General features: G+C 39.7%; 1 protein-coding gene across 2 annotated transcripts; it reads left to right on the top strand.

The window, feature by feature from the left end:
• Nucleotides 1-137: 137 nt before the first annotated feature.
• Nucleotides 138-12214, top strand: LOC114845640 (NLR family CARD domain-containing protein 3-like). 2 transcript variants are annotated; one of them, XR_008693887.1, is made up of 13 exons: nucleotides 138-284; nucleotides 1110-1196; nucleotides 1983-2075; nucleotides 2544-2633; nucleotides 3599-3691; nucleotides 3830-3919; nucleotides 4091-4169; nucleotides 4312-4540; nucleotides 4647-6453; nucleotides 6548-6721; nucleotides 8966-9169; nucleotides 10196-10242; nucleotides 10381-10461. XR_008693887.1 is itself a non-coding variant. In XM_029133892.3 (13 exons), exons 2-13 carry the CDS (start codon nucleotides 1114-1116, stop codon nucleotides 10944-10946), a joined length of 3504 nt encoding a protein of 1167 aa, XP_028989725.1. In that variant the 5' UTR covers nucleotides 138-284; nucleotides 1110-1113; the 3' UTR covers nucleotides 10947-12214. The 2 variants fall into 2 exon arrangements, 1 of the variants encoding a protein (XP_028989725.1); XM_029133892.3 differs by having other exon boundaries at nucleotides 8966-9118; nucleotides 10381-12214.
• Nucleotides 12215-12540: the final 326 nt, after the last annotated feature.

The following is a 12540-nucleotide window of genomic DNA, read 5'->3' as shown; positions in this document are numbered from 1 at the left end:
TCAGTTAAATTACTATATACTGCAAGTGGAACATGAATCTCAAAAAGTATTTTTGTTGCTTTAGTGGCAAACTGAAAGTAAACAATCCTATTAATGACAATGGGTGCATTGTGTCCCAGTGCAAGTCAGTTGCGTCTAGTCATTATTTCCTGTTGGACCTGTTAGATTAGTTTAGACCGGCTAAAACACAAACACACACAGCACAAATCTCTATTCCCACCAAGGCAGAGGAGCTGCAAATAGGAAACATACAGGAAATATAAGAAACAATAAGAAGACACTGTGTGAGTGGTTTGCTCTTGTTTGCGGGAAAGGATCTTTAAGCTGGAGAAGCTGGTTTATTGTAAATGTCTTTTAACTGAATGTCCTTAGTTGAATTATGTTGTAATAGTGTCTGTTTATTCTTATTCACGTTTGTTTTTAAAGTAAATTTTAATTTAAGTTAATAAAGAAACATTTTAAATGAATATACATCAAGTCTTAGAGAAGAAATAAATGTCAAAGTGTGACAAAATAGTCAAGAACTACAGCAGGAAGTCTAAAACACTGCTAAGAGCTAAAGGGTGATTCCAGAAAGCAGGTTTGACAACTGAACAGAACAGGATAAGTATTGTGGGCTAGCTTTATATTGAAGGCAAACTCTTCTCAGGTATATAGTCAGTTACATAAATTTATATTATTTTATTAGCTGTATAAACAAATGCAGTAAAAGTCAAGAAAACATTTACAGTATTACTGTATACTGTGGTAAATAAATCAACTGTCTGACACTGTAGTATTATCTGAAATTTGATGTATTTTATTGTTTGGGTAGTGCAGCATTGCTAAACAACTGTATAGCATACAGTCAGCAACAATGACACTGAGCAGGAACATAATAATGAAAGTTCATGCTGAATCATGTAGTTTTATTAGCTTCATGTTTTTGATATTTTGTGCAGCGAGCTTCATAAGGTTTTCACTTTCCTCACCATTTTTATATGATCATTGTCTGCTGCTCATATATGATTCAGTTTCCCTCTGAAATCAACCAATGCACAGATGAGTGATGTGTGTTTACTCTCCCCATGAAGCTAAAAACCTGTGTCTTAATGTGAATGTGAATTTAGCAGAATGAATCGGTATGAAGAGACAAAGGTGGAGACCCTTTCTTCTAAAACCACTGTGGGACAAAAGAGTCTGACCAAAGCTCAGAGGTGAGACGAGGAGATGTAACTGTCCATCACCATTTCAACTTTGTACTTTTGATTCAATCAAAATGTATTAAAATGTTTCCATGAAGAGCCCAATTGCTGTTTTAATGGGACATGTTGATTTTAATTTTTATATTAATAACATAGTAACAATAACAATTTTATGGAGGAGCAGAGGAGAAAAACAAATTAGAAGAAACTAAAAGCCGCTACTTTTTTCACACGCTTTGAAGCCTGCATCTTAAATAATGATGCAGCTAATTTGCTTCATGCCACCAAATCAGGATGTCTACACTTTGGAGATCCGACTGAAAGCTGTTGAGGCTTGCGTGTTGTATGCGCCCTTATTCTTTGATATGTGGTAGCATTGAGAATACTCAGAGTGTTGATGCTACAGGCGTTACGGTACAGCTCTTTTCTTAATATGTGATGGAATTGATGTCAAAGCTGGATTAACAAAGCCGATTGAGCGGAGTCTTTTTTCTGTTTTAAAATAAAAAAGCTAAAACAATTGCCACCTTAAAAGAAGTCGAGACGAAAAGGTCTGTCCATTAGACCATGGACAACTCTGTGGCAGCAGCTCCCACCGCTACGAGGAAAAAGTCAATGAAACTGCGAAAAAAAGACAGAGAAAGTGTATGACGATGTAATTGTAAGGCCAATTCATTCTGACACTGAAGACAACTTTTAATGTGCAGAAGGCAGTAGTAGATAGTAATCAATTACTTTTTTGGTATGCTGCTGTACTTTTATTTCTTTTAACCAGCTGTGGATCTAATTTGCATTAAGCAGAACACCTGGACCAGGAAGCAGTGTCTCCATGAAGAGTGACAGGTCAAAGGGGATTCCTATTAAGTTTGATTTACCCGATGATGACAGAAGGTAAGACGACATAAGGTCTGAAACCAATAATGAAGAGAAAGCACTGCTACAGTGCAAGCTGAAGGCACCACAAATGCATGGATACTGTCTGTTCAGCTCAGCAATAACACAGTCCTACTTTCCAAGCTAACCACTAAAATTATAAACCTGTGAATTAACGGGGGGGGGGGGGGGGGGGGGGGGCGATTCTGAGGGGACTCGAACCTTGAGGGGCCCACAGAGCCCAGCTTTTTTAATAATAAAATTATTATCAGTAATATATGAGATATTATGAATTTATCTATAAAAGAATTACTAATAAGACTAAATTACAGCTTATTCCCATTTACTGCATGGTTCTGTCTATCTGGATCCTAGAGACTGTGCTGAGTGAGATTGTGAGATTGACATAACAATAAAAAATTGAGGAGGAACAGAGGAGAAAAAAAAAGTTGAACAAAGTAATTTGTGGTTCTAATTTGCATTAAGCAGAACACCTGGACCAGGAAGCAGTGTGTCCATGAAGAGTGACAGATCAAAGGGGATTCCTATTAAGTTTCATTCACTCGTTGACAGAAGGTAAGACGACATAACTGTTTAATGGTGATTACTGATTTTTTTTCCCTTGTGTTTCCACTGTCACAAACTGGCTCAGTAGAAGTAAAAATAGAAAAGACACAAACATATGGTCAACACAGTTCTAATGTCCTGACAGAAAAGTTCCAAGGCTGCCCACCAAGGCAGCTCAGACAGGAAGAAGGGCATAAAACAAATATAACTGGACTTTACAAAGCTGTCCCCTCCCCCACCTGACACAGTCAGACCATCTCTCCCTGTTTCCGATACCTGAATACTCACCTCTCATCCAAGGTCTGAAACCAATAATGAAGAGAAAAACACTGCTACAAGCTGAAGGTCTCTTATTCAGAGTGTGTCCAGGTCAACACTGACCACAGGCGCAGCGATCCAATCTAAACAACTACAGATGTGTCCTCCCTCCTTGACTAAAGTTGCTTTTATGCTCTCTTTAATTGGTACTACAAGGAGTCAGCAACCAAGGCCACTCCCTCTACAGACCACCAGCCCCCCAGCATGCCTGCCAGCATGTTTGAAATCCACCAACATCATACTATTGCCAAAACATTCCACCCCAAAGTGAACAAGTATTGTCCTGTAGCACTCACTGCCATTGTTATGAAGTGTTTTGAGGGACTGGTTCTGCCTCACCTGAAGGACAGCTTAACAGCTCCCCACCCACACTGAACCGCTTTCAGTTTACATACCATGACAATAGGAGTGTCTTATCAGTAATATATGAATTTATCTAGGGAAGAACTACTAATAAGACTAAATTACATCTTATTTCTGCCTCTCTGGTCAAATTACACACCTCCTTCCATTTACTGCATGGTTCTGTCTATCTGGATCCTAGAGACTCTGCTGAGTGAGATCGTCAGATTGACATAACAATAAAAACTTTGAGGAGGAACAGAGGAGAAAAAGAAAGTTAAAGAAAGTAATTTGTGGTTCTAATTTGCATTAAGCAGAACACCTGGACCAGGAAGCAGTGTGTCCATGAAGAGTGACAGATCAAAGGGGATTCCTATTAAATTTGATTCACCCGATGATGACAGAAGGTAAGACGACATAACTGTTTAAGGGTGCTGCCTGAACCATTTTACACACTACTATAAATTCAAAGTCGCCTTAAAATCTAGGGTCAGAGTTGAGTAAGTACAAGAAAGTAACCTGTAGCTGTGGTTTTCATGCAACAGAACACCTGGAACAGGAACCTCCCGCATATCCATGAGGAGTGACATGTCAAAAGGAATTCCTATTAAATTCAGTTCATCTGATGTTGAAAGGTAGGAATTTAAAATGGATCAAGTTAAATTATTTGTTTGGCTAAAGTGAAATGAATGAGATGTTGATTGTCACAGAAACTCTTCGCATCAGATACCATCTCATGGACATTTACCTTGTTTGGCTCTGTGTGGACACATAATGTGAGATAATTCATCATGTTTCCTCCACAGAATGGACCAGGAGATTTCAGAGATTCCCAGTGATCAGTCTGCCCAGCAGTATGAAACTTGCCTGACCTCAACATTTATGGTCAGAACATGTACAACTACTATTTTACTTTACCTACTGTTGATAGTAATTTATGTGCTGCTCCTTTTAGACCAGTGGATTTTTAGTCTGACGTTTGGCTTTTTGATTTAATTTGGATTGTGTCACCTGTATTCTGTTCCAGTTGCTGGAGGAAAGCATTATCACTTTTGTGAAGACTGAGCTGAAGAGGTTCCAAAAGGTTCTGAGTCCAGATCACCAAGAATGCTTAGAGAGTCAGAAAGACAATGGGAAAGTGTTGGATGGTGAGGATGAAGAGCAGAGAAGGAGCAGCAGAGACGCATTTCTGAAGATCACATTAAACTTTCTGAAAAGGTTAAAGCAAAAGGAGCTGGCAGACTGTCTGCAGAGTAGTAAGACAATGTTTAACATTTAAAAATACACATATTTTGTAGATAAGATAAAAGACAGCTCTGTATATCTGTATGTTTATTGTTTACCATTTTTTTTTTCATGTAGAATTTCCCAAAATGTGTCAGGATCAACTTAAATTTAACCTGAAGAAAAAGTTCCAGTTCGTGTTTGAGGGCATCGCTAAAGCAGGAAACCCCACCCCACTCAACCAGATCTACACAGAGCTCTACATCACAGAGGAAGGGACTGGAGAGGTCAACAATGAACACGAGGTCAGACAGATTGAAAGAGCGTCCAGAAAACCAGACAGAGCAGAAACAACCATCAGACATAAAGACATCTTTAAAGGCTCAGCTGGAGGGTCCCGACCCATCAGAACCGTGGTGACCAAGGGAGTGGCGGGCATTGGGAAAACAGTCCTAACACAGAAGTTCACTCTGGACTGGGCTGAAGACAAAGACAACCAGGACATACAGTTCACTTTTCCGTTCACCTTCAGAGAGCTGAATGTGCTGAAAGAGCAAAAGTTCAGCTTGGTGGAACTTGTTCATCACTTCTTTACTGAAAGCATGGATATCTGCAGATTTGAACAATTCCAGGTTGTTTTTATCTTGGATGGTCTGGATGAGTGTCGACTTCCTCTGGACTTCCACAACACTAAAACCCTGACTGATGTCACAGAGTCCACCTCGGTTGATGTGCTGCTGACAAACCTCATCAGAGGGAACCTGCTTCCCTCTGCTCGCCTCTGGATCACTACACGACCTGCAGCAGCCAATCAGATCCCTCCTGGCTGCGTTGACATGGTGACAGAGGTCAGAGGCTTCACTGACCCACAGAAGGACGAGTACTTCAGGAAGAGATTCAGAGATGAGCAGCAGGCCACAACAATCATCTCCCACATCAAGACGTCACGAAGCCTCCACATCATGTGCCACATCCCAGTCTTCTGCTGGATCACTGCTACAGTTCTGCAGGATCTGTTGAAAACCAGAGAGGTAGGAGAGCTGCCCAAGACCCTGACGGACATGTACAGCCTCTTCCTGGTGTTTCAGACCAAAGTGAAAAACATCAAGTATAATGGAGGAGCTGAGATGGATCCACTCTGGAGTCCAGATAACAAGAAGATGATCGAGTCTCTGGGGAAACTAGCTTTTGAGCAGCTGCAAAAAGGAAACCTGATCTTCTATGAGTCAGACCTGACAGAGTGTGGCATCAATATCAGAGCAGCCTCAGTTTACTCAGGAGTTTTCACACAGATCTTCAAGGAGGAGACAGCCCTGTACCAGGACAAGGTGTTCTGCTTCATCCATCTCAGTGTTCAGGAGTTTCTGGCTGCTCTTTATGTCTACATGACCTTCATCAACTCTGGAGTCAACCTGCTTTCACAACAACAATCAACATTCCAGGTGCCTGAAAGAAGAACTGACAAATCTGCAAAGACACAGTTCTACCATGATGCTGTGGACAAGGCCTTAGAGAGTTCAAATGGACACCTGGACTTATTCCTCCGCTTCCTCCTTGGACTCTCACTGCAGAGAAATCAAACTCTGCTACGAGGTCTGTTGAATGAACATGATAAAAAGATAAAAAGACAGAGTGGAGAGTCCATCCAAGAAACAGTCTGGTACATCAAGAAAAAAATCAGACAGAGTCTGTCTGCAGAAAAAAGCATCAATCTGTTCCACTGTCTGAATGAAGTAAATGATTGCTCACTAGTAAAAGACATTCAACAGTTTGTCCAGTCAGGAATTTTCTGCCCAGATAATCTGTCTCCTGAACAGTGGTCAGCTCTGGTCTTCATCTTACTGTCATCAGAAGACCTGGATGAGTTTGACTTAAAGAAATACTCAGCTTCAGAGGAGGTACTTCTGAGGCTGCTTCCAGTGGTTAGTGCCTCCAGGAGTGCTTTGTAAGTACATAAATGCTTGGATGTTTACAGTGGTATATAACAATAAAGGTAAAAACATAGCACATATTTAGTTCTTTCTTCATTTCCTTCCTAGGCTGAATAGTTGTCACCTCACAGATAGAGCCTGTGAAGCCCTGGCTTCAGTTCTTATCTCCCAGTCTTCTAGTCTGAGGGAACTGGACCTGAGTAACAACGACCTGAAGGATTCAGGAATGAAGCTGCTGTGTGTCGGACTAAAGAATCCACGGTGTAAATTAAAATCTCTCAGGTGAGATCAAGCTGAAGATTTCCTGTAAGTCCTATACAGAGAAAAGGAAATATTTAAAACAATAACAAGGTACACTTTAATTTACCGTCCATCTAACATCTAAGGCTGTACAGTATATGCGTAGAGATGCACTTTCTTCATTTTCAAGAATTAGATGATCACTTTCATACTTATTTACCCCAAACATGCTTTAAATCTCCATTATTTTAGAAATTGATTTCATAACATACTCAGCCTATTTTCATCTTCGCAGCATCAAATGTCTATGTCTATCCTTATCCTAAACCTCATACTGCTTCCATACTGGTTCACTTGACACTGAGAACTGCAAATCACTGTTTGGTTTTCCCCATAAAACCCTTCACCAACCTCCCCTCACCTTATCACTATGAGTGGCAGATCATTTGGAGTTCTTTGAAATCAGTAGTATTAATTCACTTCTACACTTTAATTTCATGAACTCCAGACCAGATAAGATCACAAATGTATGGTAAAATATATGTTTGCACGGTTTTGCTCATATTTTTAAATCTTCATCTAATTGCAGACCTGTGGCTGTATATTAATTGTTTATCGTTTTTCTCCGGTGTGACATGATTACAGTAACAGTTTCCCAGTTTCACCTCTTTGTGTCGCTAATGGACCAATAGATGAAGAAAAAGAAAAGTACGTAGCCAGCGTGCTACGGTAGATCTGCACACGTTTCTACTCTACGTAGTTTTACATCTGACCCTACATTCGTGCTTACGCTGGGTTTTTGTGCGTAGGTACCCTTCGTTTGTGAGGCCCCTGATCACTTATAGTATAAGATGGAGCTTTGTCTTTGGAGGTTTCAAGAGTGAAGTAGTAGTAGTGCTGGACGCAGTTTGGCAATGTTCCTGAGGTGAAAAAAGGATGTTTTTAACAGATGTTTAATGTGAGACTTATACGTCAAATGAGAACTCATTTTAACCCCAAGGTTAGTAACAGATGTTGACAATGGAATGACCTGACCAGAGAACGTAATGCAGGTGAAGTCAGATGTCCTAAACTGGTGTGAGGTGTCATCAAATGTGTGAATACTGGAAGAAAAAAGTTGCTTGAAATTTCCAGAGCTATTGTTAATGACTTCTGAGTAAAACTGTGCTCTTGCAGTTCTCACCACTCCTGCATATGCCTTGTGATGTTCTCTGTACACTTGTTTATGAACAGTGAGTCCTGAAATCTGTAGACGTCGCTCGAGTATACGCTCAGCTATCTTTATCTTGCGCAATTCACATGTATACCAGGGGGCTGAATGAGAGAAGCAGACTCTTCTATATCTGAGAGTGGCATGGACTACTCAGGGATGAGTTATGAAAGTCATCTGAAACTTTGAACAAAGGAGAGATGCAGAAGATCTTTGCTCAGAGTGTCTGGGTTGATCTTTTTCAAATTTCTGTAGTATATTTGCTATTTTGCTTTTGTGTTAACAACATATTTTGATCAATTGCCCACATTATTCGCAGAAAGAGGTGACATATAATAAGCAAATCACAGGACGATCAACACAGATCCTCTTAGATCTCTGATTTAGAAAAGACCCTTCAACTCGTGTCTGTCCTGACACCAGACAAATTCAAAGATATGATAAAAGTCCACAACCATGTGAAAATGTATTATTAGTACACTTTAAGTAAACATTTAGCATTGAAGTACATTTTTACTTTATTCTCCGTGAACTAATTGTTTACGTTTTTGTACACTGGATGACGTACACGAACAAAGAATGTCTGTACACAAATAGCCAAATAATACATGTTGTTAAGGGAATTGCCTGAAAATGCCAAGAGCACTATCACAAGCTCAAGAGGTCAGGTATTTTTCTTGGCTTTAAACTGAAATGTACAGTCTTCAATACATCAAATATCTGCATACTGCGCATATAGCATGCTTTGCATGCCTTATACATTCAGTTAACTTAACTCATTTACCTAAAACATTTAGATTTTTCTGTATACTTGTCAGTTTAAGTCAAGTATACTTGAGCATAATTATAAATCTAGACAAAAACAATTCTCTCTCTTTTTTTATACTTGATCACTCAAATATATTTTGGTTTGGTATAGCTTTGTATATATGTGCATAAAAGTGAACATAAAGGAAACTTTATCCTTTTTAGTTTAAAACAAATACACAAATAGTGTAATTGTATGTACTACCAAGGGGTAGCGCTGACAATAATACTCATAGAAAATGTATATGCATTTTGTCATGTGTTTGCAGAGTGTCAGGCTGTTTGATCACAGAAGAGGGCTTTGCCTGCCTGGCCTCAGCTCTGCGTTCCAACCCCTTACACTTGACAGAACTGGACCTCACTTACAATTATTCAGGAGACAAAGGAGGGAGACACTGGAAAACATGCATGGACATTGTCAGGTGTGAAGACATGCAGTCATTTATAGTGTAGATTGCTCTGGGTCTGTAGAGGTGTGTGCATATTCTTTTCCTTGCTGCATTTGAATTCAAAGGTTGAGACCAACATGAACTGAAGCTCATTTGAAAGAAATGTCCATTTAATCTCATTTCATGGAACACATGCTATTCTGCAATGTGCCTATATGTCCCAGTTGGTTGAACAGGTAACCACAATCTGGAATTTTATGATTAAAAAATGTGGTTGAACCACATACAGTAATAACAACAATCCAAAGTTCACCCACCACAACCACCTTCCTGTGTGTTACAAACCCCCCCCATCGGTTCCTAACTAGCGGGGAACAGGAAACAGGGACAGGAGAGGAGATGCTATTATGACCCATGTGCACACGCACACCTGCGACCTCATTGTGCTACTAAAACACAGTTTAAGTCTAAACCAGAAACGTTTCCCTGGCCGCGTCCACTGAGGAGGTCGTGGGAAGAAGTAGGGGGAAGACCCCAATCGCAAGACCCAAAACTAACTAACACTAAACTAACTACACTGTCTAAATAAATATGCTCCGTCTTCTATGGGCAATGTGAATCCTAGACAGGAAAACACAAAACAATGACTCAAGACAACTAAACAACAGCACTGTACTATGCAGGCTTACAAAAACTAAACAGCACTAAATACATTCAGGCTAAAACTAAACTTCTAAAACAAAAAAGACAAGACAAGTCACAGGACATCTAATAAAAAACAAAAACTCCTCTGTTCAACTTTTAGTAACAGTTGTGCTTACGACTTGACACACCAGCAAAGGCTGCGTCAAACGGCAGGGTTCAAATACACAAGAACACAGGCGACTCAAATTACCAATTAGCACTAGGGAAACACAGGAAGTGACATCATAAGAAATCAAACAAAGAGAGACATGGAGAAAACTAAACAAGAAAAGCCTATTGCCACACTGTGACTGCTATTAATATATTATATGTAGAACACAATGATTATCAGATTACATTGGCTACAAAGGTTTTACTGTGTGTAGGTGTATTAGAGTGATGAAATGCTGATGTTTATACTTTCAGGATGGAACCTACTGGAAATCAATATATGGTACCAGGTCTGAACAAATGTAAGTTTGTTTTTAATCAAACTGCTAAAAACAACATTAATTTATTTTTCAAATATTAATCACAGATGTCATGAGTCATCATCAGCCTGATTGTACATATATAACTGCAGCTCAATTATGTCTTGTTTTCTCCATCAGATTTCTGTGAACTCACAATTGACACAAACACAGTGAACAGTCAACTACAACTCTCTGAAAACAACAGGAAGGTGACATTTGCCGAAACGGATCAGTCATACCCTGATCATCCAGACAGATTTACGCTTCCTCTGCTGCTGTGTAGTAATGGTCTGACTGGTCGCTGCTACTGGGAGGTTGACTGGGCTGGAAGGGTTTTTGTATCAGTGAGTTATGGAAGAATCAGCAGGCGTGGAGACATGCAAGACTGTATGTTTGGACTAAACACTCAGTCCTGGAACCTGATGCTCTGCTCTGAAGGTGCTTACACTGCCTGGCACAATAACAATGGGATATCCGCCTCTGTGTCTTCTTTGAACTTCTCCTCTGGCTCTGACAGAGTAGCAGTGTATGTGGACTGTCCTGCTGGGACTCTGTCCTTCTACAGAGTTGACTCTGACAAACACATCCATCTTCACACCTTCAACACCACATTCACTGAACTTCTTTATCCTGGGTTTGGAATTCCTAAAAATGATGGCAGGTCTTTTTTATATCTAAGGAACACCAAGGAATATTATGTGTAATATTCAGTTCAGAAACACTGACACATAGTTCACCTGTACATGAACACTGTTTCACATATTCATTATTTAGTTTAAGGGGTTGCCACTGTGTATGAACTATATTTTTCAACAGCTGTGTAACAGTTTGAAACAGCTGATGTTATCTAGCAACTTATAAATCAGGAAGACCCAGGTTAATATATGTTACTGTTTCCCATTATCTTATCTTATCTTAATAAAACCTAAAATCTTTTATTATTATTATTATTATTTGCCTGGACTAAATCTGTATAATAATGTTTGTTAGCTTTCGCAGTATTATCTTCTCTCATTTTTATAGCAATAACTAAATTTTTATTGATCCCACATTGGGCAGATTTTAAAAATCAAATAATTATGTTCATATATCAGTTGGTTAAACTGTGGAGTAGTTGAGTCTAACAGCTGCTTTAACGCTGCTTCCCATGGGGGCGTCGGACTCTGAAGGAGCCCCCACTGTCTGATGCAGAGGTCAGAGGTGTTTTCCATGATGGACTTCACCCCAGCAGACGACAAGTGTAGTAGAGACATGATCTACCACTGAGTCATTAGAGCCTGAACCCTCCACAGGATGATGACCACTACTCTGGCCCTTCTCATGCAGGGGATTAGTGCTACAGGTTCAGTCCAATTTAAGCATTAGGTTAACACTCCAGGCCCAACAAAAGCCTGACTCTAAGGTCAGCTGAGTCATGGTGAGGTGACATTACTACGCTAAACCTGTCTACCCTATATTTCTTTCTTCTAAAGTTGCTTGTAGACTAAAGTCAGACTCTTTATGACTCTATATTTGTCACTAATAACCTCTAAGAAGAGTTCTTGTTCATGTTTTCAACAACCAATCTTAATAGTAATCTTACATGTAACTGAGATATGTTGAATTAGTTGTGAATCAGTAATGCAGTATTATCGTGTGCTCTTGTGTTTATTGTGAAGCCCTTTTATTATCAGTCTGAGACAGAGCTTATTATAGTTTCTAGATTTGTGGAGTTACTTCACCTTAGAAGACTCTTCATGTTTCATGTAAAAAAAATATTTTGCCCATTTATTTGTAGTTTTTATGATGTAAATCATACTGTCTTATTGTTTAGACAGTTTTTAGGCTTCATAGTGTTTTACATGTCATCGGTGTGGTTCTCTCTGAGGCTCTGGTGGAAGACTTTCACCTCTGTGGCTGCAAATATAAATATTAGCTTTGACTTGTTCTCTGTCAAACGGAAGGCAGATCAATAAAATTCAGGGTGACATGTGTTTGTCTCACATCCACAATATACCTTTACAGTTCAAGAACTGAACACATTCAGTCAGAGCAAAATAATGGAAATTTGATTCACATAAATTTAAAAATATCAATATTCAAAGATATTTTGCGATGGGCTGGCGACCTGTCCAGGGTGTACCCTGCCTCTCACCCAAAGACAGCTGGGATAGGCTCCAGCACCACCTGCGACCCAGCGTGTGGGATTAAGCGGTATGGATGGATGGATGGATGGATGGATGGATGGATGGATGGATGGATGGATGGATGGATGGATGGATGGATGGATGGATTTTTTGTTTGAAATCAAGTAAAGTT

This window comes from Betta splendens, chromosome 2, assembly GCF_900634795.4.
Source record: "Betta splendens chromosome 2, fBetSpl5.4, whole genome shotgun sequence".
Taxonomy (NCBI): Eukaryota; Metazoa; Chordata; class Actinopteri; order Anabantiformes; family Osphronemidae; genus Betta; species Betta splendens.
Note: the sequence above shows the minus strand (reverse complement) of the source record. Positions and strands in the feature narration are given on the sequence as shown.

Excerpts from the sequence above, each read along its gene's own strand:
- LOC114845640 (XM_029133892.3), top strand. The coding sequence starts at position 1,114 with ATGAATCGGTATGAAGAGACAAAGGTGGAGACCCTTTCTTCTAAAACC. Across the intron at positions 1,197-1,982 it reads AGTCTGACCAAAGCTCAGAG|CAGAACACCTGGACCAGGAA; the intron begins GTGAGACGAGGA and ends ATTTGCATTAAG. Across the intron at positions 4,170-4,311 it reads GCCTGACCTCAACATTTATG|TTGCTGGAGGAAAGCATTAT; the intron begins GTCAGAACATGT and ends ATTCTGTTCCAG.